The 26,412-nt window shown below is 40.7% G+C and overlaps 1 protein-coding gene across 4 annotated transcripts in view; it reads right to left on the bottom strand.

Annotated features, from left to right (window-relative positions):
- FBXO11 (F-box protein 11) overlaps nucleotides 1-26,122 on the bottom strand; it is a 101,171-nt gene extending 75,049 nt beyond the window's left edge. For 2 of the 4 annotated variants that reach the window (XM_026684754.2, XM_087961456.1), the window contains exon 1: nucleotides 25,486-26,122. In XM_026684754.2, the coding sequence (XP_026540539.2) occupies nucleotides 25,486-25,723 (238 nt within the window). In that variant the 5' untranslated portion in view covers nucleotides 25,724-26,122. Of the gene's footprint in view, nucleotides 1-25,250; nucleotides 25,369-25,485 lie in introns of those variants that run through there. The other 2 variants (XM_087961451.1, XM_087961460.1) reach the window with 2 other exon arrangements.
- Nucleotides 26,123-26,412: the final 290 nt, after the last annotated feature.

The raw sequence follows: 26,412 nt of genomic DNA, 5'->3' as shown, positions 1-26,412 counted from the left end.
AACTCCAGCCACATTTTTTTTAAAAAAGCTCATTCCTGCAGCTTTATTGGCTTTAAATTACTGTGGTTTGAAGGAAAACAACATCAATATCTGAATAGCGAAACCTTTGAAATAATATAAAATGAAATTTTATTTTGTCTCAAATTTGGGATAAAACTCAGGAAGAATATTGTGTTCTTCTTGAGTGGAGAACATCAGAAAGGGCTTGTTAAACTCAAGACAGTTTTGTACATTCTATATATACCCAGTGCTGTTGTTATTGTTTTAAACTAACACTGTTTTTTAAAGCAGCAAAGTGTTGCATCGCTCTAATTATTCCAAGTACTAGGACTATACTGGACTTTGGATTCAAAGGTGAAAAAACACTTTTCAGCACACATGGATGCACACTTAGCACATACTTCCAAATCCTTAAACCAACTATGTCTTTTGTCAGGATCAAGTGGCAGCTGTGGAGGGCAGCCATATACAACTGGCTTAAGGAGATGCCAACAAGCATTGGTGGAAGAAACGGAAGAGATCGACAGTTCTTTATTCTGGAGTACCCTCTGCTATGTCTCTAGCAACATAAATGGACCAATGTTTCTTCATTAGAATTTAATATGGTGCACCAGTAGTAATATTGCTAGTAACAGTTTTAAAGTCTTCAAAAATTCCTTTTTTACAATCCTGTAATCTTTTAATTCAGGATAGTGTCAGGGTGACTGGATGGAGCTGAGCATTTATTGACTGGTAGCCCTTCCTGATGCCATGTGGAGTTTGCAGCATACTTTTTTCATTGCGCCCTAGGAGAGAAATATCTGCCACTGCCTAGCATTGACCTCTCAACTTTCCAAGTGGGAGCAAACTAGGCCACCACACTGCTCCTTTGAAGACTTAAAGAAAAGTATTCATTATTTAACCACACTTCTATAATTTATGCAGACTTAAATCCTATTAAATAACTGAAGAGCTATTTTCCACATATGCTCTACTGAGCACGTGCTACATTTAACAGCTAGCTCCAAAGATTTTAGATTTCTCTGTTAAGGAAAAGGGATAACATCAATCTACCACTAGTTTATTGAAGACAGTTAAAATTTTAAAAAGTCTTAAATGGATCAATTCTGACAATATTCTAATTCAGCCCTTGGCAATTACTGCATACAGAATTTTTATTAATTGTAGAAAAAGGCAGATAAGTTATTCTGCAAATCATGTAGGCTCAAACTTGGTATTGTTAAACAGAATACATGAACGTACTTGAGTTACAATGGCAATTAACTTAGCTTGTGGGAAGCTGGCAGGGAATGTGGCAAATGGTGATCACATGACTGTGGGATGCTGCAACCATCATAAGTGCCAAAATCACAATCGAGTGTTTGTGGGGTTGCTGCAACACCTGGAAATTTGAGGACTGGTCATGAGTATCTCTTGATCAGCACCGCTGCAACCTCAGTCACTGAACAAGTGGTTGATAAGCAAGGACTACCTGCAGTATATAAATAGACTGATTGATCATAAGTTTACCAAAGAAACTGCATACAGTCCAGAACACTGCATTGCCCACACTTCCCTAGCGGTTTCTGTATCATTTTCTAACCTAGCACCATCCAATCTTGAAATTTCAAATGGTGTAATTTTCAAAAACTAGGAAAAGGCTTGAAAAGTTAGAAGCGCACATTCCAGTGTTTTGCTCTCATTCCATGGCAATATTTTATATTCATCCATTTTACAAAGTCTTCATAAAAGAATGAACTGATGTATTATTCTTCTCAATTGCTTTTAATTGCCCTATTTATATTGCATATTTTAGGTGTCACTGAAATTGTCACAAAATTTTAAGATATGGGGGACATATTTTATAACCCCTAGCAAAAAGTTATAAATTTTGAGTATTATATTAAATTTAACATATGTTTATGATTAAGAAAAAATACCAAATTATATTTTAGTAGAATACATAGCGCCTATCTAAACAGTAGACCAATTCTACACAATCAAGCTAGAATCTGTCCTTTGCTGTCATTACGTTTTTTAGAAATTGTATGAAGTTTTAAAATTTGCTTGTTCCAGCAGCATGGCTTCTAAATAACTGTCATAGTCTTAAAATATTATTTCCCCTTTCTTCCTTTTTTAATTAATCATTTTATATGGAAAACTGTTTTTAAATAGTAGAAAAATTGAAAGATTAATGTAAAGATTACTGCTCATTTTATCACTGAGGAAGGATTAATCTTAAAAATCAGAATATACGGATTTATTTTTAACAAAAAAAAAGAGAAAGGGTTTTAAAAGTTTTTTAAAACTCTTGAGCTGAATGCCAATTCCACTTATATGTTTTATTAGTTAAACATAAATCACCTAACAAAAAAAAGAAAAAAATCCACTAAAAGCACTACTTTCTTATTCACATCTCTTTCATTGCGCTGACTGATACATAATACTTAAAATTTTCATATTTCCAAACTCAAGTTATTTTCCCCATGAAATCATACTCTGAATGTTTAAATTTGCAATGAATAGACAGACAGACAGACAGATATGGAAGCCATTCTTGTATGTAATCATCCATTGTGAATATAAGGTACTATTGATATATGGTAGTCCTTGACTTGTAATAGATTCTGCCCATCATGGTTTAAGTTGTCATAAAAATGGGTCATAAAATGGGTCATCCACATGGCCCACTCAATTTTACAAACTTTTCTGTGGCAGTCATAAAGCGAATGTTGCAACTGTAAAGTGAACACTGGGATTGTAAAGTAAATGCATTTTTCACTTATAGGCCAGGGGTGTCAAACTCAAGGCCCATGGGTCAAATCTGATCCGCTTAGATCCAGCCCGCAGCACCACCCTGGAAATAGCAAGGGCTGCAGGAGGCCATTACGGCCAAAAATGAGGCCATTTTCACTAGCAGAGGGCTAGCAAAACAAACTAAAAACAAAATAAAAGGAGAAATGTCTTCTCTTTTATATTTGAGCATACAAGGCGTGACAGGAAAGGAGAAAGGGAAAGAGGAAAGACAAAGCAAGGAAGGGAAAATAAGGAAAGAGGGGAAGGAAAAAGAAAGGAGAAAGAAGGGTGAAGGAAAAAGAAGAAAAGGAAGGAAGGAAGGAAGGTAGCAGAGGTGGTATTCAGTCAGTTCATACCGGTTCAGGCGAACTGGTAGTGACAATTTGGCCTGGGTCACCGATCTAGTAGCAACTTCTGGCTGGCCAGGCCCCCCCACCTAGTTGCCACTCGCTTGCCCCTTCCAGGCGCTTGATGCTTGCCTCACCCACCCCCACCCTATATATGTTGTTTTCATCATGCGGCCCAGCTAATCACATCACCAGTCACCTGCTCAGCTCAGCTCAGCAAAGGTAAGCAATGCATGCTGCCCACTCACCCTTAGCCTTGGGTTGGGGTCCAGGGCCCCTGGGATGCGCCATTCCCTGAAGCCCCAGAGTTGCCGCCCGCCACCCTCCTGTGGTTGGCTGCCAGGGAAGGCAAGCCAGAGCTGAGAGTCGTCATTTCCACTGCCTGGGCAAGTCCCTCTGGTGCATCAGTAGCAGGCAATAGGGTGCACCTGCGCAGCCAGTGCATAATATAGGGCGGCAGTGCAGGGCGTTGCAGAAGCGGAGTGAAGCCGGAGGTTGGTAATTTTTCTGCAAGAAGCCTGCAGTTGCTGAGAGATTTTTTTTGGTGTGGCTGGACTCCAGCCACACCAAAAAAAACCATGCGGTGGCTACAGGCATCTCACAAGGGGGGTGAGATGTGGGCTGGCAGGGAGCCCAGCAACGACAACAGCTCAGCCCTGGGTTGACTTCCCTGGCTGCCAGCCGCGGGAGGAAGATAAGGTCACGGCCGCAGGGCAACGAAAGAGGCGGTTGTGGGGGAAGAAGTATGGAGATTAAGGGCCGGTGCTTCTGAAGGAGGGGAAATTGAGTGGTGTGCGCGACTGGTGAAGGGAGAGCAGGCGGCATGCAGAATTAGGCCAGGCCTTTGACAGATTAGGCCAGGCCTGGGCAGAAAATAGGTAGATAGGTAGAAATTCAATTTTTTCCTACTGGGTTCTGTGGGCGTGGCTTGGGAGGGTAATGTAACTAAGTGGGTGTGGGCGTGAGTGATGTCAAGTTGGACATGCCCACTCAGTCACATGACCCCCACCAAGCCACACCCACAGAACCACTGAAAGGTAGGTTATAATGAGTGAGGGTGGGTCTGAGGAAAGTCCTGCCTTAGCACTTGGCCACCACAGGTACCACTGACACAAGTGATGTTGAGCTGCTCACCTTGGCCACACCCACCCTGACCCCTTGAAGTCAAACACAACCCTGATGTGGCCCTCAATGAAATCGAGTTTGACACCCCTGATATAAGTCAAAAGCTTGAAGTAAATGCCAGTCTTTGAGAAAAGCGTTGTAAAATGTGGTCACATATTCAAAGGACATTCAAAACTTCCATAAACACAAGCTGGTTGCCAAATGCCTAATAGGCGGTCACATGATTTTTATCAACTTTTATTTTATAGTACCTATACCACAGGCATCTATGAAGTACATGAGCCAGGACAGCTCCTTCCAGTACTGAAGTTCTACCACTCGGGGGATAAAATCACTAAACAATAAACTACTTTAATGTACTTTTTCTTAAAATCTTATAAATCTTGTACATTTTACTACTAAAAGACTTCATTTTCGACTAATTACAATTGAAAAGTTAAAAAAAACTACTATATTCATAATGAACCTTGTACTAGTTGTTCAAAATTCTGTATCAAACAAATAAAAATAGATTTTAATGAAAAATTCGTCCCTAGGCAGTTAACATACCCAGATTTCAAACAGTTGAACCCAAGTACTAGCTCTTTATCAAAGCGCTAGCATTTTTAATCAAAATGAAAACAATCTAAAAGGCTAAAAACACTGGACCTAACAAATTACACATATTAAAATCCATTACTTCAAATCTATGTATACATTTTCTCCATAGCAAGTAGTGGGGCCTCTATGTAGTACAGGTAGTCCCCAAGTTACAACCACAATTAGAGTCCAAAATTTATATTGCTAAGTGAAACATTTGTTAAGTGAGTCTGTCCCAGTTTACAATTTTTCTTGCCTAAGTTGTTAAATGAATCACTGCAGTTGTTAAGTTAGTAACATGGTTGTTAAATGTATGTGTTTTCCCTATTGACTTTGCTCGTCAGAAAGTCGCAAAAGCCGATTATATGATCCTAGCACACTGCAAATGAGTTGCTAAGCATCTGAATTTTGTTCATGTAACCATGGGGATGCTGCAATGGTCTTAAAGTGTGAAAAATAGTTAGAAGTCCATTTTTGTTGTAGCTTTGAACAATCACTAAATGAACTGTTGTTGAGGACTACCTGTACCATGGGCATCAATATGCTTAGGGGTTTCTCTCTTCTTACACATTTCCTTTTAAATGTATTTCAATTGGAAATTGGAATGCACCAAAATTAGCTCTAGCATAATCCTTTTTATTTATCAATAATGTCCTGGCGTTACATAGCTTGCACAGTCATTATTAGACAATAAAATAAGGCTTATTTCATCCTAATGCTTTGCTGGAAAATGTACCCCACCTTAGCTATCAATCAAATCAATCAATCAAGGTAAGCTTATTAAATACTACATGTTCTAACTGATAAGTCTAAGAAGAGAGCCTTTCCTTTCCCTTTCCCATCCTGTGAGAATTTAAACCAGTAATAGTTGGGCCACACTGGCACTTAACTGGAAGCAGAAAATACTTTCGGCACGTAAGTCATGAATGTTGAGATGAAAGCTTGCAGTTAAGTCATGCAACAGAGCAGAAAGAGAGAGGAAATACAGGTGAGAAAAGAAACATCAGGACAAAATTGGCTTGGTGCAGTGGGTAACTGGTGACATGGGCAAAGCAGGTGCAAAATTCAGGTACACAAGGAACTCAATGCTGTAGAGCAGTGATCCCCAACCTTTTTATGCCGCGGCCCGGTTCCGGCATCAGCAGCGCGCGCCCGGTACCGGCGTCAGCTGGGCGCGCCATCTTTTTGACGAAAATCACCGGTACGTCCGTGATTTCATCAAGCTGGCGCCAGCGCTGGTAGCTTTGGAGAAATGGCTTTCGTGAAAAGCTCTACCCGGAAGCGCTCATCTTTTGGAAAAATTGCTTTTTACCAAAAAGATGGCGGCGCCAGCAACCAGCGGCCCGGTAAGGCTTGTTCTGCGGACCGGTACCGGTCCGTGGACCGGTGGTTGGGGACCCCTGCTGTAGAGAATGGAGGACCCCAGCAGTCACCAACTCCTCCAGAAATGCTGATAACAGCCAACTGGCAATCCCAAATGATTTGCTAATTCACGATAGCCACACAGATGTGTGTTAATGTGTTAATATTACAATCTTCTATGTGTTAATATCACAATCTTCATATTCAATACTAAATTTATATTTTGGGAGAATTTTATTCATATAGTTTTATATTTTAATATGGTAAGCCTCTGTGTTACTCTGTGATAAGATGAGTAGCCAATAAATTTAACAAACGAACAAATACATACATGTGGGGACTGTAAACCGCACAGGCTTCTGGGGTTCTTTCAAAAGCAAGAGGAATCAATACTTTCCATTCTTTCACTTGAGAAGTGGAAAGGACCGAGATAGTGTGTTTGCTAACAGTGAATAAAGTTGTTTCAGGTGCCAATCAGTTCACATCTTTCTTCTCTCTGCTGCTCAAGAAGTGATGGAGATCACAATACTAGGAAAATGCATAGTACAATGCTCACTGGTACACTGAAGGCAAGAAGGATATTTAAATGAAACAGGATTAGCTATTTTCATTTTAGTTATGTTTCAGTTCAATTTAAGAGTTGGGTGGGAAGCAAAAAATGTATCTGGAATACTTAAAGCAAACAGTAATATTTCTCCAATGTTACTTCAAAAAAAGCTGTTCTGCTCCACTTTTTGTAAACATCTTCTCTCAATTACACCACTTGAAGCAGCATCAGTGGCAAAAAAAAGCCAAGGAATATTATTTCCTGTCTCATTTATGCCTACAAAAGTTCTACACTACAACCATGAATTTTAAGTCACAAACATTGTACATAATGTCAAATTTATTTTAAGAGTTTGTTCAATTTTTTAAAAAAAAACTATAAAAGAGTTTAATTATTAAAATTCTAAACTTTAAGCAGATTTCCATTTTTAGCATAATATGCCTTGGTTAACATTTCAGACATGTTAATGTTTCCAAAGAGTTAAAATTAATTGAAATTTGGAATGTGCATTTTTTATTCAGAAAGTGCTAGAATTAACAACTAGTTTTAAACAACTACTGCTCCTAAGTTAAATTTATTGGCTATATGTCAGCCCTGATCCACTCAAAGTAATTATATAGATTTATTCCAAACAATCCACCAGCCACTGAAAAACACAATGATGCTGGAATGCAATAAAAAGTAGCATAGAGAATTATACAAAAGCTATATAAATATGAAAAAAACCTAATTTTGGATTACATTAGTTGTCAATAATGTAACAACCTAAATTTATAATATAATTTGGATAACCAAGTTTTAGTTCATTTCTCATACAATTGTTAACTTAAAAGCAATACATATTGAATTAACATAGTTAACAATACCACAGAAATCTCAAATTATAGTTCCTTCTGAGGCCTATCTTGGCATAGCACTTTGATGTTCGCCATTGTACAGAGCAACAAAATTGTGATCCTATTTATACTGGTCAAGAGAGTAGGAAATTAAATACTTAAATATGGTACTAATACAAATCTTACTTTTTATTTATTTTAAATGTATCCATCACATTGTTACATTTGATATGAGCTAGATAATGGAGGTATTATACACCTGTATCACTTTTATTCATACACACACACACACACACACACAAAATTAGCACATAGAAACTCATGTATACATTTTCCTTACTATGCAAGTATTCCATCACAGTACCAGTTTACATTATAAAATGTTATTTAAATTATTTTTTTCCTGGAGATGAAAATAAACAAAATGGGAAATATGGGAAAGTGACAAAGAGTATAAATACATTGTTTCATATATCCCTAAATTTGTTCTGCACAAGTATTTATGAAGGTCCGAAAGGTGCTTTTTCAAAAGACAACTGGACTTTCTTTTTCTTTGAAGATGTTTCACTTCTCATCTAAGAAGCTTCTTTAGTTCTTGAATGAAAAGCAAAACATCTTCAAGGAAAAACAAAAAAAGTCCAGTTACCTCTTGAAAAAGCACTTTTGGAATAACCATGAACTGGATGACTGAAACTGGGCATTGGTATAATTATCTGAGAACACCCTTTCTATCTACGCTGCAAGAGAGTCCAGGATGGATACCAAAGCCTCCATGAGGGCCACTCTCTGGTCCCCTCAATCCAACTGTGGGACCACCTTCTGTTGAATCCATTGTCCAAATGCTGCCTCAGCAGAGGGTCCAGATGATAATGCCGTATAAATGGCAATGGGGATGCCCAGGTAGCTGCCCACCCAGGTAGCTGCCCATTTCTTCAAGCAATGCTTGAGTATTCCAGATGGCAGAAGTAGCAGCACTTCCAGTGGAGTGGGCCGTAACGTTCTTAGCACCGGCAGGGACAAAGTCTGGTATGCTTTGGAGATACATGTTCTAATCCATCTAGAGGAGGTCTTGAGGAGGTCTTACTCCCCAAGGACAAGGGGCTGGACAGAGACGAACAGTGCTTCAGATTTCCTAAAGGTTGCAGTACGTTTGATGTAGAAATGGGTAGCTCGCCTTACATCCAACGTATGCCATTTGCGCTCTAAGTCATGGCAAGGGTTGGGGCAAAAATCTGGCAACACAATGTCTTGTGCACGATGAAACCAAGAATTCACTTTGGGAACAAAAGTAGGGTCCAGCCTCAAAACCACCCTGTTCTCGGCTTCCGGTTTGAGCTTCTTCGGCGACAGACCAAAACCTCGTCTCTGCGAGGCTTCGATCCGTGCTCGCCACTGGAGCGCCCCGAACCGGCTGGTTTTGGGGCTAAGCCACCCCGTAGAGGTGAAGAAGGGGGAGACTGCCTGCAGGGTTGAGGAGAGCCTCATCTCTCCTCCCCAGCTGGCCATTACTCCCTTTCCTGAAGGCGGTTGTAGCAGTGGTCAGAAATGGCCACCACAAAGAAGAGCTCGACCGGAAAACAATGTACAGGAGGAAGATAAGAAGAGAAAGTTTTGGTTGACCGGATCAAACAGCAAAAGCAACAAATAAGGTGCCCTGGAATTTAAATTTAATAACATTGTTCCCAAAGAAGATTTTGAAGCTGCGAAAGAGAGAGAAGGGAAAGGATTAGGTTTTTTTTTTTCTTCCCTTCCTTATACTGACAGCTAAGAGACTTAAGCAAGAAATTGAAAAAAATCCACTTTGACATTAATAGGCATCTAAGCTGAAAATAAAAGTCAAAGGGATAATAAAGATTTCTGGATGTTTAAAAGTTTTTAAAAGCAGGAAAGGAGAAAAAAAAGAATAAAAGGGCAGGATCTGGAAAAATGGAGGAGACTGCCTGGAACTAAGGAATGGAACTGTAACTAAAAGGAACTTACAGTGAAATTTCAACAAGATTCTTCAAAGATACATCTTAACTGAAACTTGATAACAAAATAATAGAACCCCAGGAAGAGAAAGTGGAAAAAAGAAGCAGAAAGAAACAGCCTTGGATTATTTGGATTACTTGGTGATTTTTGGTTTTTGCATCTGGATGACTAAAATTAACCGGGTGATTGTTTAGAAGTCTTTAAAATAGTATCACTCTTAGAAGAACTAAAAATGGAACTTAAAAAATGGAGATGCACAAGAAGGGAAGGGTTCTGTTGGCTTCGTATTTCAATTCTTAGAAATGGAGATCTGGAACTATGAGAAACAAGAAACGCTTGCAGAACAAGAAGATTGGGACAAAGAAGAAGCCATCTTTAATGATCAAATAATTTTAAAGGGGGGGAGAAAAGGGCGAAAGAGAGTGAAAGGTTTACGACTAGAAAAAACCACCCAAAAGAAGAAGAATTTGAAAGATAAGTATAATAATAGAAAGCAACAGAAGAGGGGATTACAGATGAGAGAGTTAGAAGTAGAGGGAGGAGGGGGTAAAAAGAGGAGGGAGAAGAAGAGGGGGAAGAAGGCAAGGAAAAGAAGTTGTAAAAGACAGAAACAAGAAATGGAGAAACAGGGAAAAGATATAAGGATTGTAACCATAAGCTTGTTCAGAGATAATGGGTGAAAATTTAATTGCAAAAGGGATTCTGCAAAGGTACATAAGATAGCAGTGTTATACTATAAACAGAAATAATTTTAGAAAATATGATTAAAATGATGGATAAAATATTTACTGTAATGTAGTTGAATGTTTGGTAATAAATAAATGAATTAAAATGATTGAGAGAATTAAATGGGAACATTTTTAATTATTAGTAATGATTTATAAAAATATAAGTGAGAAATATGGAAAAAAAAGAATTAACTATGGAAAGTTTATAAGTGTTCCCAAGGAAGTATGATATTTAATTGAAAAGAAATGTTAAAGATGTTAAGATTGTAATGCATATTAATGATAGAATTGAATTGGAATGGAATGTGTGCTTTATTTACATATATATATAATTTTTTCTTTTTAAGAATATAGTGTGTATTTTAAGAATGTACCAAACAGAATTCGATTGGAAGTTATGTATTATATTGAATGCTATAATCTTAAAGGTATACATTGAAGCTTAAATAAGAGTTTGAATGGATAAAATTAAAAAATATAAAGGTGTCATACTCCAATTGGTAACAACAGGGAAAAAATTGTTTAATAAGATAATATGAAATTGAAACAGGACAGACAAAAGTATAAATATAATGATTTGATTGAGATGAGATAATTAAAATAAAGTTCAGAAAATTAAAAGAGGGGAAAAACTATGTAGAAAATATAAAACGGTAATAAGATATGGAATAGAATATAAAAATGAGCATGAAATTGAGTTTGGTGTCTGTATGAAGAAGTGATAACCTGGGACCATGCTATTTTCAAAAAAGATGTTTTATTTGTATTTTGTTTTTGTGAAAACGCAAATAAAACTTTCAAAAAAAAAAAACCACCCTGTTCTCATGGAACATGCACAGGTCCTGTCGAACTAAGAGTGCCGCTAGCTCCGATATTCTTCAGCCAAAGTAATGGCCACTAGAAAAACCACCTTGAGGGTCATAAATTGAAGAGAAACCGAATTAAGAGGTTCAAATGGCTGTTCTGTAAGGACCTGCAACACTTTAGGGAGGTCCCATGTGGAGTACCTTAGAAGCCCCCTTCAGAAACCTGCAGACTGACAGATGGTGGGATAAGGACAAGTAATTTTCCCAGGACAATACTGATGATATAGCTGCCACCTGACAGCGAAGTGTGTTAGGTGCTAAACCCTGATCTAGCCCATCTTGAAGAAATGTTAACACATCTGCAACCGATGCAGAAGAGAGGTCTCGGGATGACTTGGAACACCAAGTACAGAAGCCTTTTCTGGTAGCATTGTAGATGCAAGTAGTGGAAGGCTTATGGGAAGCCTGGATAGTCTCTATCACCCTGTCCAGGAGATCAGAGTCCCTCAAGCACCAAACAGCTAAACGAAACTACTGAGGGTCTGGGTGGAGTAATGCTCCTTGATGGAGAGAGATCCTGTTGGCCAGAATCCTCCACAGCTGGGCTACAGACATATTCACCAGGTCGGCGAACCAGGGTCTCCTGGGCCAATGGTGCGCCAGAAATAGTAGTTTCGCCTTTTCCTCCAACATCTTCTGAATGACTGCCGGAATGATAGGAAGAGGGGGAAAGGCATAGAGGAGACCATTTGCTCCGAAAAGCGTTGGTCCTCTCTGCTCCCTGGGTTGGAAACCTGGTGAAGAATCTGCTTACCTGAGTGTTTTGAGGAGAGGCGAAGAGATCTACTGAAGAAGTTCTGAACCTGCGGGATAGATCTAGGAACACGGAAGGATGGAGACTCCACTCCGATTAGTCGACTCTGGACTAGCTCAACCAGTTGGCCTGGGTGTTGTCGACCACTGAAATGTGGTCCGCCCTGGTGGAAAGAAGGTGATTCTCTGTGAACCACCCCAGGCCGATTGCTTCCCTCATCAAGGCCCTAGACCTGGTCCCCCCATCTGTTGACATGTGCCTTTGGGGCCACATTGTCAGTCATGACCAACACGTGACAACCTGCCACCCTGTTCTTCAGGGCTAGGAAGATGGCGCTGAGTTCTATGGGGCAGACCCTGTCTACCTGAGACCAGATCCCCTGGGCTACCTCGCTGGCTGAAAGGGCCCCCCAGCCCTGGAGGCTGGCATCTGTGGTGAGCAGGATTCTGTCTGGTTCCTTGAATGGATGCCCTTTCCAGACTGCCCAGGGATTGCCACCACCTGAGGAAACGAAAGATCTGTGCAGGAACCTGAACTCTGGAGGAAGAGTGGCTGGTTCATGCTCATTGAAAAGGTAGCAGGAACCATTGAAGAGCCTGGGCATGGAGACAGGCCCACGGGGCAATGCTAATGCAGGAAATCATTTTCCCTAGAAGCTTGGACAGGAAGGCCAAGGGAACTGTGCATTGACCTCAAATCTGAACTATGAAGTCGTTGAGGCTCTTCCCGCGCTCCGGTGATAGAAAGACCTCGCAGAGTGATGTATCGATGATTGCCCTGAGATGAAGCAATCTGGTCATTGGGGAGAGATGGCTTTTCTTGAAATTGATAGAAAAACCATGGCCTTGCAGGGACTGCAGCGTGATGTGGAGGTTGGATTGCAGCGATGTCGACTGGATCAGAATGTCGTCCAGATAACACTGGACCCTCACTGGAATTGTTCACAGTGAAGCTGCCCATGCCGCCAAGATCTTGGTGAAGACTCTGGGGGCCGATGAAAGCCCGAAGGGAAGGGCCTGGTACTGGAAATGCTTGTTCTGGTAACAAAAATGAAGAAACTGGTGGTGATGAGGCCAGATAAGTATATGGAGGTATGCCTCCGTAAGGTCTATAGAAGAGAGGAGATCGTCCTCCCGAATGCTCTCTCGAAATTGAATGCAAGGTCTGCATCTTAAAATGCCTGTAAGGGATGAATCTGTTCAAAACGTTGAGGTCAAGGATGGCTCACCAGCCCGCCCAGGCCTTTGAGATCACAAAGAGGCAAGACTAGAAACCTAGCTCTTGTTGGTCCACTGGAACTGGCTGAACAGCTCTGATGTCCACGAGGTGCTGAATGGCCGATTCCATCAGGGCCCATCTCGAACTATCCCTTGATATCGGGCAAGAAACAAAAAACCTTGGAGGTGGGGAGAGGAACTCCAGTTGAAGGCCCAACCTCACCGTCCTAAGCACTCGGTGTCCGATCTTGACCCTTCCCATCTGGAGGCGAAGAAGGCCAAACGCCCTCTGATGGGTGGCAAGAAAGGGCATTCATTTTGAGCATCGGAAAGAACTACCTCCTCCTCCTCCTCGAAAGGGCAATTTACCAGAAGTCTGCTGCTGTCTACCTGCCGCCTCAGGATGCTGTTCCTGACGAGGAGGAAACATTCTCTGGCACCGGAAGAAACGAGCGGAGGACTCGGTGCGGAAGGAAGTAGGTTGGTAGTACGGAGTGGGATGGTACTCTGACTTCTTCTCCGCCTAGAACCTTTCTCTTGTCCCTGGTTTCCACCAAGTATGGCTCCAGGGCAGTGGTGGGATTCAAATAATTTAACAACCGGTTCTCTGCCCTAATGATTTTCTTCCAACAACCAGTTCACCAAACTGCTCAGAAACTTAACAACCGTTTCTCCTGAAGTGGTGCGAACTGGCTGAATCCCACCACTGCTCCTGGGTGTCGCCAAACAACTTTTCTCTGGTGCATGGAGCTGATGCCAGCTTCCATTTTCTGGGAGAATCAGATTGCCAATTTTGCAGCCAAAGGAGCCCCCTAGCCGCCAACATTGAGGCCATGGCCTTAGATGCAAATTTGGCCAAATTCAGTGTAGCGTCCACTGTGAATTCTGCCACCACAATGATTTTATTTAGGTCTTGATGTGATCTAAAATTAGTGGTAGGAAGCTGATCTTGCAGCTGGCACAGCCATCACAGAGATGCCCTCATAAAAAACAAGGCTGTTGTGGAGGCCTGGACCACCCAAGCCGCTGCTTGGTGGGTGCACTTGAGCATTTGTTCTGACCTTTTGTCCTCTGCCTTGAGAACATCCTCTGGCTCAGAGGGGGTGCATGATGTTGAAAACGAGGCAACCACTGGGGCATCCACAGCTGGAACCAAGAGAGCGTTGGCCAAGAAAGGGCCCACATTGTAAAAAAGCTTGTTGTGTGATGAAGGCCGAGGACCTGCCCCAGGGGAGGCACACTGCTCCTTGACCAAATCCAGGAATAACAGAGGGGATGGAAGTATCTCTGTGTGGACCACTGGCTTTGAGAAAAGAGTGTCACTGTGGCTAGATGAAGCCACTTGGGGTTCTGGGGCCATCTCTTCAGGACCTAATTGGGCTGTGACAAGGGCCTTGTGAGAAGCAGTTTGAACAGAGGAGGTTTAAAAAATGCTGCTCAGGTTTGATCAGATCTAGGCCCCTCTTCCTCCAATAAATTGGGATCCCTGATCTCCCCCTTCTCTTCCTCTGACATGGAGGAGAGACTGTGTTCAGAGGGGCTGGTGTAATCCCTGTCCTCATCCTCACCCAATCAGATTGGGTAGAAGGGTAACTGAATTGATGTTGTCTGGGTAACCCGCTCTGAGCTGGGGGGACCCCTGGGGAGTAGCCAGGAACCAAAGACTGACAGCCCCCTCAAGGGCGGAGGAATTGCTGAAACCCCTTAGCTAGGCCCTGCCTGATGGCCACTGAGAACATGTCCCTGATATGTCTGCCCCCTGTGGGCGCAGGTCTGCCTCCACTGGATGCAGGCCTGCAGCAGTGGGGGTATAAGTAGCTTCAGGCCTAGGCCTAGGTCCTCCTTGAATTATCTGACCAGGAAGGTAAGAGAGACCCGAGCCCCAGGCAGCCACCTGAAGTTGGGCCCAGACCTGCTTAAATCCTGGGGTAAAACTTCCTCCTCTACCCTCTCTGGAGACCAAGCTAAGAGATGGCTAGCAGAACTAGATTCAGCCTCCCCCGCCCTAGCCGTAACCTCTGGGCAAAACTGCATTTCCCCTGACTGAGAAGCCTGTTGGATCTGGTTCCTCATCTGCTCCAGTGTCTTAGCAAACCGTTTTTCCAAAGCAGCATGCCTTCTCTTCTCGGCCCTGAGTTCTTATTTGGAAGTCTTTTTGGGGGCCAGGGCTTTGGCCCTGATCTTTGCTACAGCTTCTCTCTTTGCAGAATGGCCTCTTTGTCTTCTTCTTTTTCTCCCTGGGGCTTGAGAATCCTGGGCTTCTTCCTGAACAGAGAGGTCTGACTGGGCCCTTCCACTTTCCATCCTCGAAACAGGACAGACACAAGGGGTCCTAGGAACTTCCCCTGTAAGAGTGCTGCTTGTTGCGTGGGCCAGGTGAGCTGCAATAGCTGTGAGGCCCTGGTAATGGCCACTCCATAAAAAACAAAATAGACTGCCACTCAAAATGGCCACCTGCCACATGTGCTAGCACTGGGACGGCCTGGTCTACTCACTCGCTCCTTAGGCTCTTACCAGGCCCCGAGCGATCAAATGTTCAAAGGAACAACTGTAAAGCAGCAAAGCGGAGTTCCGAAGATCAGCTGTGGAACAGCTCGAAAAACATGCTGAGAAATTGCATGGGAGGCTCAGCAGAATCTCTGTGTTCGCAGTTCCTCCAACGGGCAGAGCCGAGTCCTCGACACTTCCAGATAGTGGATCCCCGCTCTCCTCAAAGCAGTGTTCCACCAGAGCCCCGGGAACTGTGCAGAAGCCTTTCTTTTCTTTTATTAGGCTGTTTGAAGAGATCGCTGTTGCTATAGAATAAGCTAACATGCTTTAAACTCTTTACAATGCTTCCAGATGCACTAGCTCTCTAGACACCAAGCTGAGTCAAAAGCTGGGGAGCCAGCTAGGGGCTGGCTTTTTATATAGTGGCAGACCCAGCTCTATGACCTCAGAAGGAGGACTCTCATCGCAGCGTGGATGAGAATCTCCATAGACATATTTATTAAGGCAATTTCCACTTCACTATTAAGTTTTGATATTTAATGAGGGCGATCCAAAAGTAAAACATTAGAGTTTGTCAGAGCTTTAAGTGAATATCTTGTCTTCAAGAAGGTACAGAAGCCCTGGGGTAGTATAAACAGAGGCAAACTTTCTAAATCCAGTACCTTTCAGATATATTAAGGTTTATCCTTAGCTAGCTTCATTTAACTCAACATTTCAGAAAGTTACCAGGGAAAATTAGAAAAGTTTAATAAAGAAAAACCTGGGTTTCATTTATGCAATCATGCTCCAAATAATACTCTGAAAATCAACAGCCTTTAATATTGATATCTACAATCTTCTGCTACTTTAGTCAGAACAATGAAAGCAGTTCCACCTTTTGGTGTGTGCCTACAAAATAATGGTAGCATTTTAATACTGCTTTCATTACTTTGACATCCCCACCTTTAATCTTGGATTCTAATGGCCTCTTAAGTATTACTTGCTGGGAATCAGCATTCTTACATAAAATATTAAATAATTTGGTTGTCTGACTATATATATATGTGTGTGTGTGTGTGTGTGTGTGTGTATGTAATGTATACGTATACATATACGTATACGTATACGTATACATATACATATAATATAATATACATATAATATAATATAATATAATATAATATATATATATATATAATACATATACATATATATATATATATATATATACATATATATATATATATATATATATATATATATATATATATATATATATATATATATATATTAGTTGGTATTTTCCCACGTCATTATAGTTGTGCTTTTAAAGTTGTAGCAGGCAGAATCTCATCTGCCATAATCAGGCTTCTGTGTATAAGTGTTTGTCTGTGACCAACAAACGAACACTATACAGAAGCTTGATGATGGCAGATGAGATTCTGCCGAAACGTTGCTACAACTTTAAAAGCACAACTATAATGACGTGGGAAAATACCCGAACAAAGCTGAATACCATACATATAAATACCCGCAAAAACTTAAGAAAATATATATGTATGTATGTATGTATGTATGTATGTATGTTTTCGTAGATTTTCACGGGTACAGGTATGTAGGTCTAGGTGTGTTCGGGTCTTTTCCCGTGTAAGATTAAGAGTATCTTGGCAACGTTTCGGCGAGGTCCCACTCGCCATCCTCAGGCTGGTGCTTTCGGTTTCGTGCTTGCACTGCCGAGTGGGACCTTGCCGAAACGCCGCCAAGATACTCTTAATCTTTCACGGGAAAAGACCCGAACACACCTAGACCTACGCACACACACACACACACAAAACACACACACATATGAATGATACTTATTTATCAAATTTTTGCTGCCTAATTTCATCATATTCAAAATCTTTAAAAAATTTGTAAATCCAGGTAGCTCTAATTTTTATCAGCCACCCTGAGTGACATATTCGTGCTGGAAAAGTAGGCTATAATTTTTCTTAATCATATAGGATATAAAATCCAGATTTCAATTTATAAAGCCTATATTGCCTGCCATCAGCTTCTAGGCACAGTATTTTTGCACTGTTGCCAGATAATATTATGCATTTTTCACATATATTCTTAATACTACTTTGGTAAAGCCTTTTGTTTCATGGAAGTTACATTTGTAGACTTGCTGTTCTATCTTACCATAGAAATGGAGCCAAATGCCCATGGGTACAACAGTAGCATATCCAGAAGCTTATCAAACAGATGTCTTGCGCAGGTGTTTATTTACTAATAATTTCTTATTACTTATCTATGTATCTGTTACATTCTGGAATACATTGAAAACAGTTTTATGTGTATTCCAAATTGGGCATAATTTATGCTTCTACTATGTATTTTCCATTCCATTAATGGAAATTAATGCAAGCTATGCATAATTGGAAGAAGTAAGGACTAACCAAAAGTTATACAATATTTCAAACAAGTACCCAAATGTTTCTAAAAAAGGCAAATGTTGTCAGTGAGCACCATCTGCAACCCTATGCATTAACTAAAATAAATTTCAGTGTATTCAACACACACCTAGAATTGCAACTGGAATTTAAGATACTATATACTATAATTATTAAAAGATGTTAATAGACTTTATGACTACAACAGATTTTCTTTTCATATACTGTAAAGCCTTCACATTATGTTCATCAGCCCTAGTTGGTTTTATATATTGCTGTATCTCACAACATAATAGAAATACAGTACATACTTCTCTGACTCCTTAAGTAATGACAATAAAACAATTGCTTAAGAGCTCATTTTAGTACTTGAATTCAAGTATTAAATGTTTTTCAGCAGACTCTCTTCCAAAGTTGGAACTTTTACTCTCTAGAGTTAACAAAAGCAATAAAAGCAATAAAACATATATATTCATATACCGTATTTATCGGCGTATAACACGCACTTTTTCCCCCCTGAAAATAGGGGCAAATGATGTATGCGTGTTATACGCCGATATAATGTTAAGAAGCCTTCGGTGAATGCTGCTGGGATCGGGGATCAAGGACACAAATGAAAGAAGGGGAGGGAGGAAGCAACCGAAGCCTGTCCTTCTCTCTGGGTCAGCTCTCTCAGTCGCTCTCTCGCTCCTCCACCAGCACAGGAAGAAACTGCTTCAAAGAAGCAGGGGGCTTTTCCTGTCGCCGAAGCGCCCGTTTCTCCCCACCCCACCCCGTCCGCCCGCCCGCCCAAGCGCGGGTTCAACCCAGTGCTCCGTTCTGCCTGCCTGCCTGCCTTCGTTAATGGTTGAATCGGAACAGCTTCGGCTGAGTAAAAGAGGCGAATAGTTATTATTCTCAGCCGAAGCTGCTCCCAAACAACCAGAAACTAAGGCAGGCAGGCAGGCAGGCAGAATGGGACACTGTGGATTGAAGCGCGCGCGGGGTGGGAGTGGGGGTGAAATTTCCCTCTTAAAATGAAGATGCGTGTTATACGCCTGTGCGTGTTATACGCCGATAAATACGGTAATCCTTAACATTCGTTTATCAAATATTCATTCTAATTCAAGGCACATTTTATTAAAACTTTATGATCAATTAATTTAACTGGTTAATAAAGAATCTTTTACATATTACAAATTGGGCAAAATAAGTGAATTTCAAATTTGTATTCTGGGAAAGAAAGGCCTTTGGAAAGTTTAGAAGGTTCCACTGTAACATCACTAATGGCAGAAAATTTCCCTGGAGAACTATAGCTGTTGGACACTCAGTTTCAGGTGAGCCAAATGTACATATATTCTGGAATTCGTTGAAAGCAAAAACGAAAGATCTTCAGTGAACAATGCAGGTTTTTTTTACTCCCCTCCCTCAAGGTATTTGCCCTTTCTGCCAGGTCAGATAGGATGGGCATACTCAGGTCCCTTTCATTAAATGTTGTCATGTAGTGGTATCTAGGCAGTGTGCCTTCTTGACAATTGCTCCTGCTCTTTGGTATGCCCTTCCCCCTTGTGATCTGGCAGGTACCTTCCCTCCTTGCTTTTTAGAAAGCCCAGAAGACCTGCCTGTTCTCACAAATGTTGGAGTAAAATTAACTGAGGCTGGAGCCCAGTAAAGCTGTTTGTTGAGGTTTGGCAGTGTGTTTTTTCCAGTGATACTGGGAATTTTTATGATAGTTATGTTTTTACTGTCTTTATTTCTGTAGTTAAGCAGCATGAGTTTATGGTTCATAAACTAGGTGTTTATATAAATAAATAAAAGCCTCTTATTACTTTTGATACCCCAAACCACAGAAACTGGGAAAAATGATCTGCCACATCAAAATACTGAAAACTAGCTCTATAATAACACCAACAATAACTTTGTTGTTTTAAATTTTGTGTTAACATGACCAAACAAAAGTGTGGTGGCTCAGCGGTTAAAGATGCTCGGCTGGTCAACTGGAAAGCTGACAGCCCAGGTTCGAGACCCAAACACTGCGTGACAAGAGGAGCTCCTATTACTTCCCTCAACTCCTGCCCACCTAACAATTTGAAAGCATGCAAATGTGAGTAGATAAATAAGTATCATTGTGGTGGGAAGGTAATAACATTCTGTGTGCTATTTTGATTTATTTTAAAAAATCACACCTATTTAAACAATCAGCTCTTGTAAATATAAATATCATCCAACATACAATTAGCACAATGAATACAGGAATAAAAAACAAAATGCAAGCTGGGTTACACTTCATATTGAGACATAATGTAGTTTTTAGGTTCAGCTTAGTGTATACAATACAACGTCACATGTGCTAGAATGATCTGAAAATATATGACTTTCTATGTTGTACAACTTAGCCAATCATGTTTTATTCAATAAACCATACTCAAATAACTTACTGCTTAGTGTAATTATATGCCTTCTACTACCAACAGATGGGGATAATTTTCTCTAATATAAAGGATAAGTTAATGTTTCTGCTGAAATGTTGCCACTTTCTTAAGTCTATGTGTTGTTGGATGTGGAGTGCCCATTATACCTGGTATGCTAGAAAATAAATGTTTAAAATAGACAGTAGTCAGTAAATTCATCATATTCATTCCAAATCTAGTACAGGTACTAGATTATCAGGACATAGGATTTAGAGCTAGCATTAGAAACAAATAGGAAGGTCCCAGTAAATGAAATGCATACATACATGAAAACAGAGCATTTCAGTTTGCCTTCTATATATCCAATATATGTCTATATTAAAATAATGTGAAATAACTCAAGGAATAATTAGTAAAACAATTCAGCAACAATTATTCTGCAACAATTAATAAAATCTTAACTGATCTCAAAAGCATTTGAGATATTTGAATGTTTGCTTTTTAATGAGAACAAGGAATTGAAATGCATAGAAAATCACAAAGCATCTACTAGACTGGCATAAAGATAAATATGTAACAGAAGTTACTAACCTTTTGGGTTTCACAAAGCATCTAAAAACAGAAATGTGTTTGAGTTTCACAAATTACTTTGTTAGAACAGCCTATTTTTCTAGGTTTATGTAAATTACAACAAAATATATACAACCAAAGCTTCATTTCACTGCTTTTACTTCCAATCCCGCGCGCTCTCTCTCTCTCTGAGAGAGAAAGAGAGAGAAGGGGGGAGAGAGAACAAATTTTGCTTAATTCTAACTTTTTAAATGAAATATATATCCAAGAAATCTGTTTTGCATGAAAGGATAGATGATACAAACAGAAATTTATTTTTAAGTGCAGATTCTGACAAATATATACAAATAACATCAAACTTTATGAAAAATACATTGTCACTATATTGAATTCATATATGCAATTTCCCCTCCCTCAAATAGGTGATTATAGCTATTAGATAATATAAAAACACAACTCATTATAGCATGCATTTTGTCTCAATTAATGTTCTTAAAATTTTAGTGCAGATAAATACTTTTCAATCTGTACATATCTGGCTTCATTAAGCTGTCTTCTAATTATTTCACTTTTATTTTAGCATTGTGAAATGAGCATAACTGGTACACTGTGAAATAGAATTTCCTCTTTTATACCACTGCCAATAAATCTTAATAAAAAGTCAAAGGCTACATCTGTGACCACCAGAGGTGTTGGAGCTCCACCCTCTTGTCAGCATATATTCTTATGTAAGAATCTGCAGACATATTTTTAATACTGAAAATACATCACATATTGAATATGAAACTTTTTGCATAAATTTAATCTGGATTTGCTTTTGGTTTATTGGGTATATGTGAAATGCTAATTTATCTGTATCTATCATATACAGATTAACTCACATGAACCATACTTTATCATACAAGCAAAAATGAACAAAATGCACTAGGCTAAAAATTTTTTAATATTAATACAAAGACTATATTTAGCTATATAATTCGTACAAATTATCTTTACATACTATTTATTTATGAAGAGGCAACTACATTTTTAAAATCTATATTTATGGCTGATTAAAAACCAGTCCAGATTTTATTCTATCACCACAACTGAGCTAAAGAGCTCCATGTGCAGATACAGGTGTCAGCATGTATACTATTTACTAAAATAATACTATCCATATGAGTATTAGAATGCATGCTAAAACGTTCATTGAAACATGGAGGTCATCAACCAACACTCCTTTAGCAGTACTGTTTTTGATTGGCTAATATAATTTATATTAAAAGATAAATAAATCAATAAAAATATTGTCCAGAAGCTAACAAAAGTAACTATAGAGAAATTGGGTTGTGTGGACATCCTTTTGCAAAATTGAACAACTGTTGCTTATTTAGCACTCTAAATCTCTAAAATCAAACTTCAAATACCATCAAAGCAACATTTTTTACATTTATCTCAATTAAAAAAAAACTTTTCTGTATATCATTTTGAAATAACTGATTCAGAATATTTAGAGGATAACAATTAATTGGGAATAAATAAGCAAAAGACAGAACCATCAATTCAGTATTATATAATTCATCTATGCTTTGGACAATGCTCAAGATTACACATAGCTTCATTTTTTTTAATATTTGCAAGTTACCACGATTGAATATGTTCATCTCAAATCTAAATCATCCCAATTTTACAATGTGTTGAGCAAGGAAATAAATACTTCATTCCAATCCTGTCAATTAAATCATTTATATGATGAAATTATCATTGTCATTTGAACATTCAGACCAAGCTAATACAACAGTCCAAACAAACTGAAAAACAGATCTAAATTTTAGACAAAAATATCAGGCCAAATTCAAGTTTTTTTAAAACTTTCCTGAATAAATTATTGATTCTGGGCTATGATGAAAGTCTAAAATTTGTTAATTTCTTACATGGGGTGTAATTTATCTTTTTGTCTTATTTTATAAGTTAATAAATGTATCTTACATTTACTCTTTCATTTGGTTGGTTTCTCTTAAAATTCCTGTCAACCATCCTTTGGTAGGCTTTCTTTTAAACAGGTTTAGGGAACAAATTGAATTTGTAATATTTTACAACTTAAGTCTTTATTTATTAAGAATCTTATTCATGCCTGAATTCCAAGATGGACAACCAACCAACCAAACACCCAACAAATAAATAAATAAATACCTATCTAACCACATACATACATACATTATACCAAAAGCTTTAAAGATTTAAGTAGGAATTTAAAATACCAGAAAATCAAAAACATACTATTAGCTAAAGACTTTTAATGATGTTAGATTAAAATCTTATTGAAGCACTTTAAAGTTACATTTTTGTAAATTCGCTACTCTAACACTTCTTCAATGAATTAAATGTCTGCATTTGTATATGTTAATCATTGATCTAGCTTCATAAAACCTCCTTCATTTGACCTGCTATGATTAACTAGCTGTACTTTTTGTCTTAGTTGCAGCATGAATATTTATGTTTGACATAAACACAAGGATACTATCCAATTTTAATGTGTTACAGGAAAAATAATTTCCAGGAGCTAATCATTACTGCCTGAATGCTACTTCTGAAATCTAATATCTAGTTCATTTATGTTAAAATTCTCAGTCAAGCAGTAAGCAAACGAAATGCAACATTACTTTAGTTGTATTGTTCACAATTCACAAAATTTGCTAAACTATTTAGAAATTATTATAAATCCAAAAAGCAAAAAGTCTGATATTCAAAAGAAGGAAGTGATTTTGTTTCAAATGGTACATTAGAACATTAATTATTATGTAATTGGTATCAGAATTGTTTTTAAGTTTTACACAAACTCTATAGGCAAGAAACCCCCACATCTTCTAAAAATAATCTGGTTCCTGCAACATTCTTGTTTGATTGGATGAATGTGAAGAATAGACAGAACTGAATTAAAAGCATCCTGGGATTCTTTATGAACAAGTTCTGAGTTAACAATCGCTTACTTACATATTTTTTTAAAACAAACAAACTATATCACCATATACTTCTGAAATTTAGCATTTTATTCCTAGTAAATTATTCCTACGTACTCAAACAAAAGACATTCTTCTAACAACAACAGCTAAAGGTGTTTTATTAATCGACCAAATTCATAGGTCATTTTCCTTTAAATCATGAGAAAGGTGCGACACCCAGTGCATAAAAAATTAAAATCCAACCCAATGGATAATACATGCAAAATGTCTCCTACGATCCCACCCCTGTTCTTCTCCTTTAGAAAATAACCCTGCGACGACACCACACCAACACTGGGAGAGAAACCTAGCCAATTAATATGGCAACAGTTACGCAGCCTAGTGAGAAAATGATCGCCCTCCTCCTCCTTTTCCAACACTTGCCCCCGCCCCCAGACACCCAGATCTGGATTTTATTTCATTTTTCCGGCGATCGTGTAAATTTTCCATTAGAGAACGAAGGAAAGCAGGAATCCCTTTCATGATTACATTTCCAATTCTTTCAAACAATGGTGCTTATCTAATTGGTCTCAATCTTAATATTTTTATGCTAGGCCCCGACCGACAAGCAGGGAACTGAAACCTTCACACGCGCGGAAAAACGACGAAGGTTTCTCTACCGCCACCCGCAGCAGCCCGACACCAGGAACAAATATTTGTGGGTTTTTATTTAGGCCAGTGTGTGAGAGTGGTGCGACAGACTGAAGGGGGCGAGAAGGGGAAAGAGAAGGAAGCAGATAAATGGCCGATGATCTACCCCGACAAAAACGCCGCCTATGTAGGGATGGGGGGTCTGCAATTCCTTTCTTTCATGCCACCCTCCGGATCCCTCCCTATCTCGGATCATTTTTTCCTTCGGGATCCGGGTAACCAAAGCCATGCAAACTGCGCAGCAAAAACACTGGGGCAGGGCGAGGGACGAGAGAGGGAGAGAGGAAGAGGAAGGGGAGGGGGTGAGAGAGCAGTTCTTGTCTCCATGAGACACCATTACAAAAAGAGAGAAAAACCGAGGGGGGGAGGGAGAGGGAGGGGAGAGCGGCCGTGGAGGAGGAGATGAGGATGATTAAAGAGAATAAAAGGAAAGGTGTCAACACAAGTTACTGGGATACACACCGTGTCCCAGACACAGGGGGAAGCTTTTTCCTCCCACGGCTAAAATAAACCACCGAGGAGAAGGTGGAAAAGGACCGGGGCCTTCTTCGTCCTCTTGCTCTCCCTTTTTCTCTCTCCTTGGGGAACCGAGAGGAGGCTCTGTGCTCTCTATTCAACACCCCCCCACACCCACCCAAAAGTACCTGAGAGAAACCCGTAGTTTATTGGCAATCCCAAGCTCATGGAGGGCCCGAGGCAAACAAAGCGCGGCCTATGTCCCTAACAGGTCCACGGAACGGGGAGAGCGTATCTAGGGCTTGCAGAAAGGGTGATGGGGGTGGGGGAGAAAAGGAACCCCACCCGCTTCGCCGTCTCTCCTCTGCCCGCGCCCCTTTGCCGCCCTTGTCCTTGCCGCCCCTCCCTCTCCCTCCTTCTTACCCCGTTCCCCAGCGGCGATAGCGGCTGCGGCGGCAGCTACGGCGTTGTTGTTGTTCCTCTCCGGCGGCGGTGGCGGTGGAGGTGGCGGCGGCAGTTGCAGTGGTTGTTGCTGCTGCTGCTGCTGCTGCTGAGGCGGCTGAACAGGAGGAGGCGGTGGCGGTGGCGGCGGTGGCTGCTGCACCGGGCGCGGCCTGGACACTCGCCTGGGTCTCCTGTTGGCGGCTCGGACCGAGTTCATTTGCCGGTTCGGGCGGGGGAGGAGAGGGGGTCGCTCCTCCGGCAACGAGACTTGGGGAGGGGAGGTGGGGGGGAGGAGGAGGAGGAGGAGAGGGGGAAGGAAGGCTTCCTGGCTGAGGAGACCGGCCCAGAGGAGCTCGCTCAGAGAAAAGGAAGGCGCCTCCTCCTATGCCTCAGTTGCCGCCCGGATCTCTCCTCCGCCGCCGGCGGTTAACGAGGGGGATGCTCGTGCCGCTGGTGACCCCCTTCCCCCTACTCGGGAGCTCGCGCTTTTCCCTCCCACCCCTCCCCAGCCCCCCCAAGAAGGTCTCTCTCAAGGGAGTCACCCACAGCCGGCCCGGCTTCGGTTTAAGCCCGTCGCCTCTCCGTGGCAGGAGGAGCCATGGACACTGCCAGAGAGAGAGACAGAGCGAGGGAGAGAGAGGGGGAGGAGGAAAAAAGGCCCTCCCTCTCCCCGTCCCCACTCTACACTCTCACAACGGGCAAGGCGACAAGCCGTGGCTCACCCAATCCGCGCGTCCCGCATGGAAAGGATGAGGCTGCTTGGCCAATGGTGGCGAGGCTTGCATGTTCAGGCCGAGGGGCGGCTGGTATTGAAGAGGTGGAGAAAAAAAGGAGCGGAGAGGGAGGGAGACGGAGGAAGACGAGAAAACTAGTGGGAGGAGAGACAGCGGGGTGGGGTGGCAGGAG

This window comes from Notechis scutatus, chromosome 1 (assembly GCF_049901735.1).
Source record: "Notechis scutatus isolate UNSWTSFEM ecotype Mainland chromosome 1, rNotScu1.2, whole genome shotgun sequence".
Classification (NCBI taxonomy): domain Eukaryota; kingdom Metazoa; phylum Chordata; class Lepidosauria; order Squamata; family Elapidae; genus Notechis; species Notechis scutatus.
This window is presented reverse-complemented; position numbering and strand designations above follow the sequence as displayed.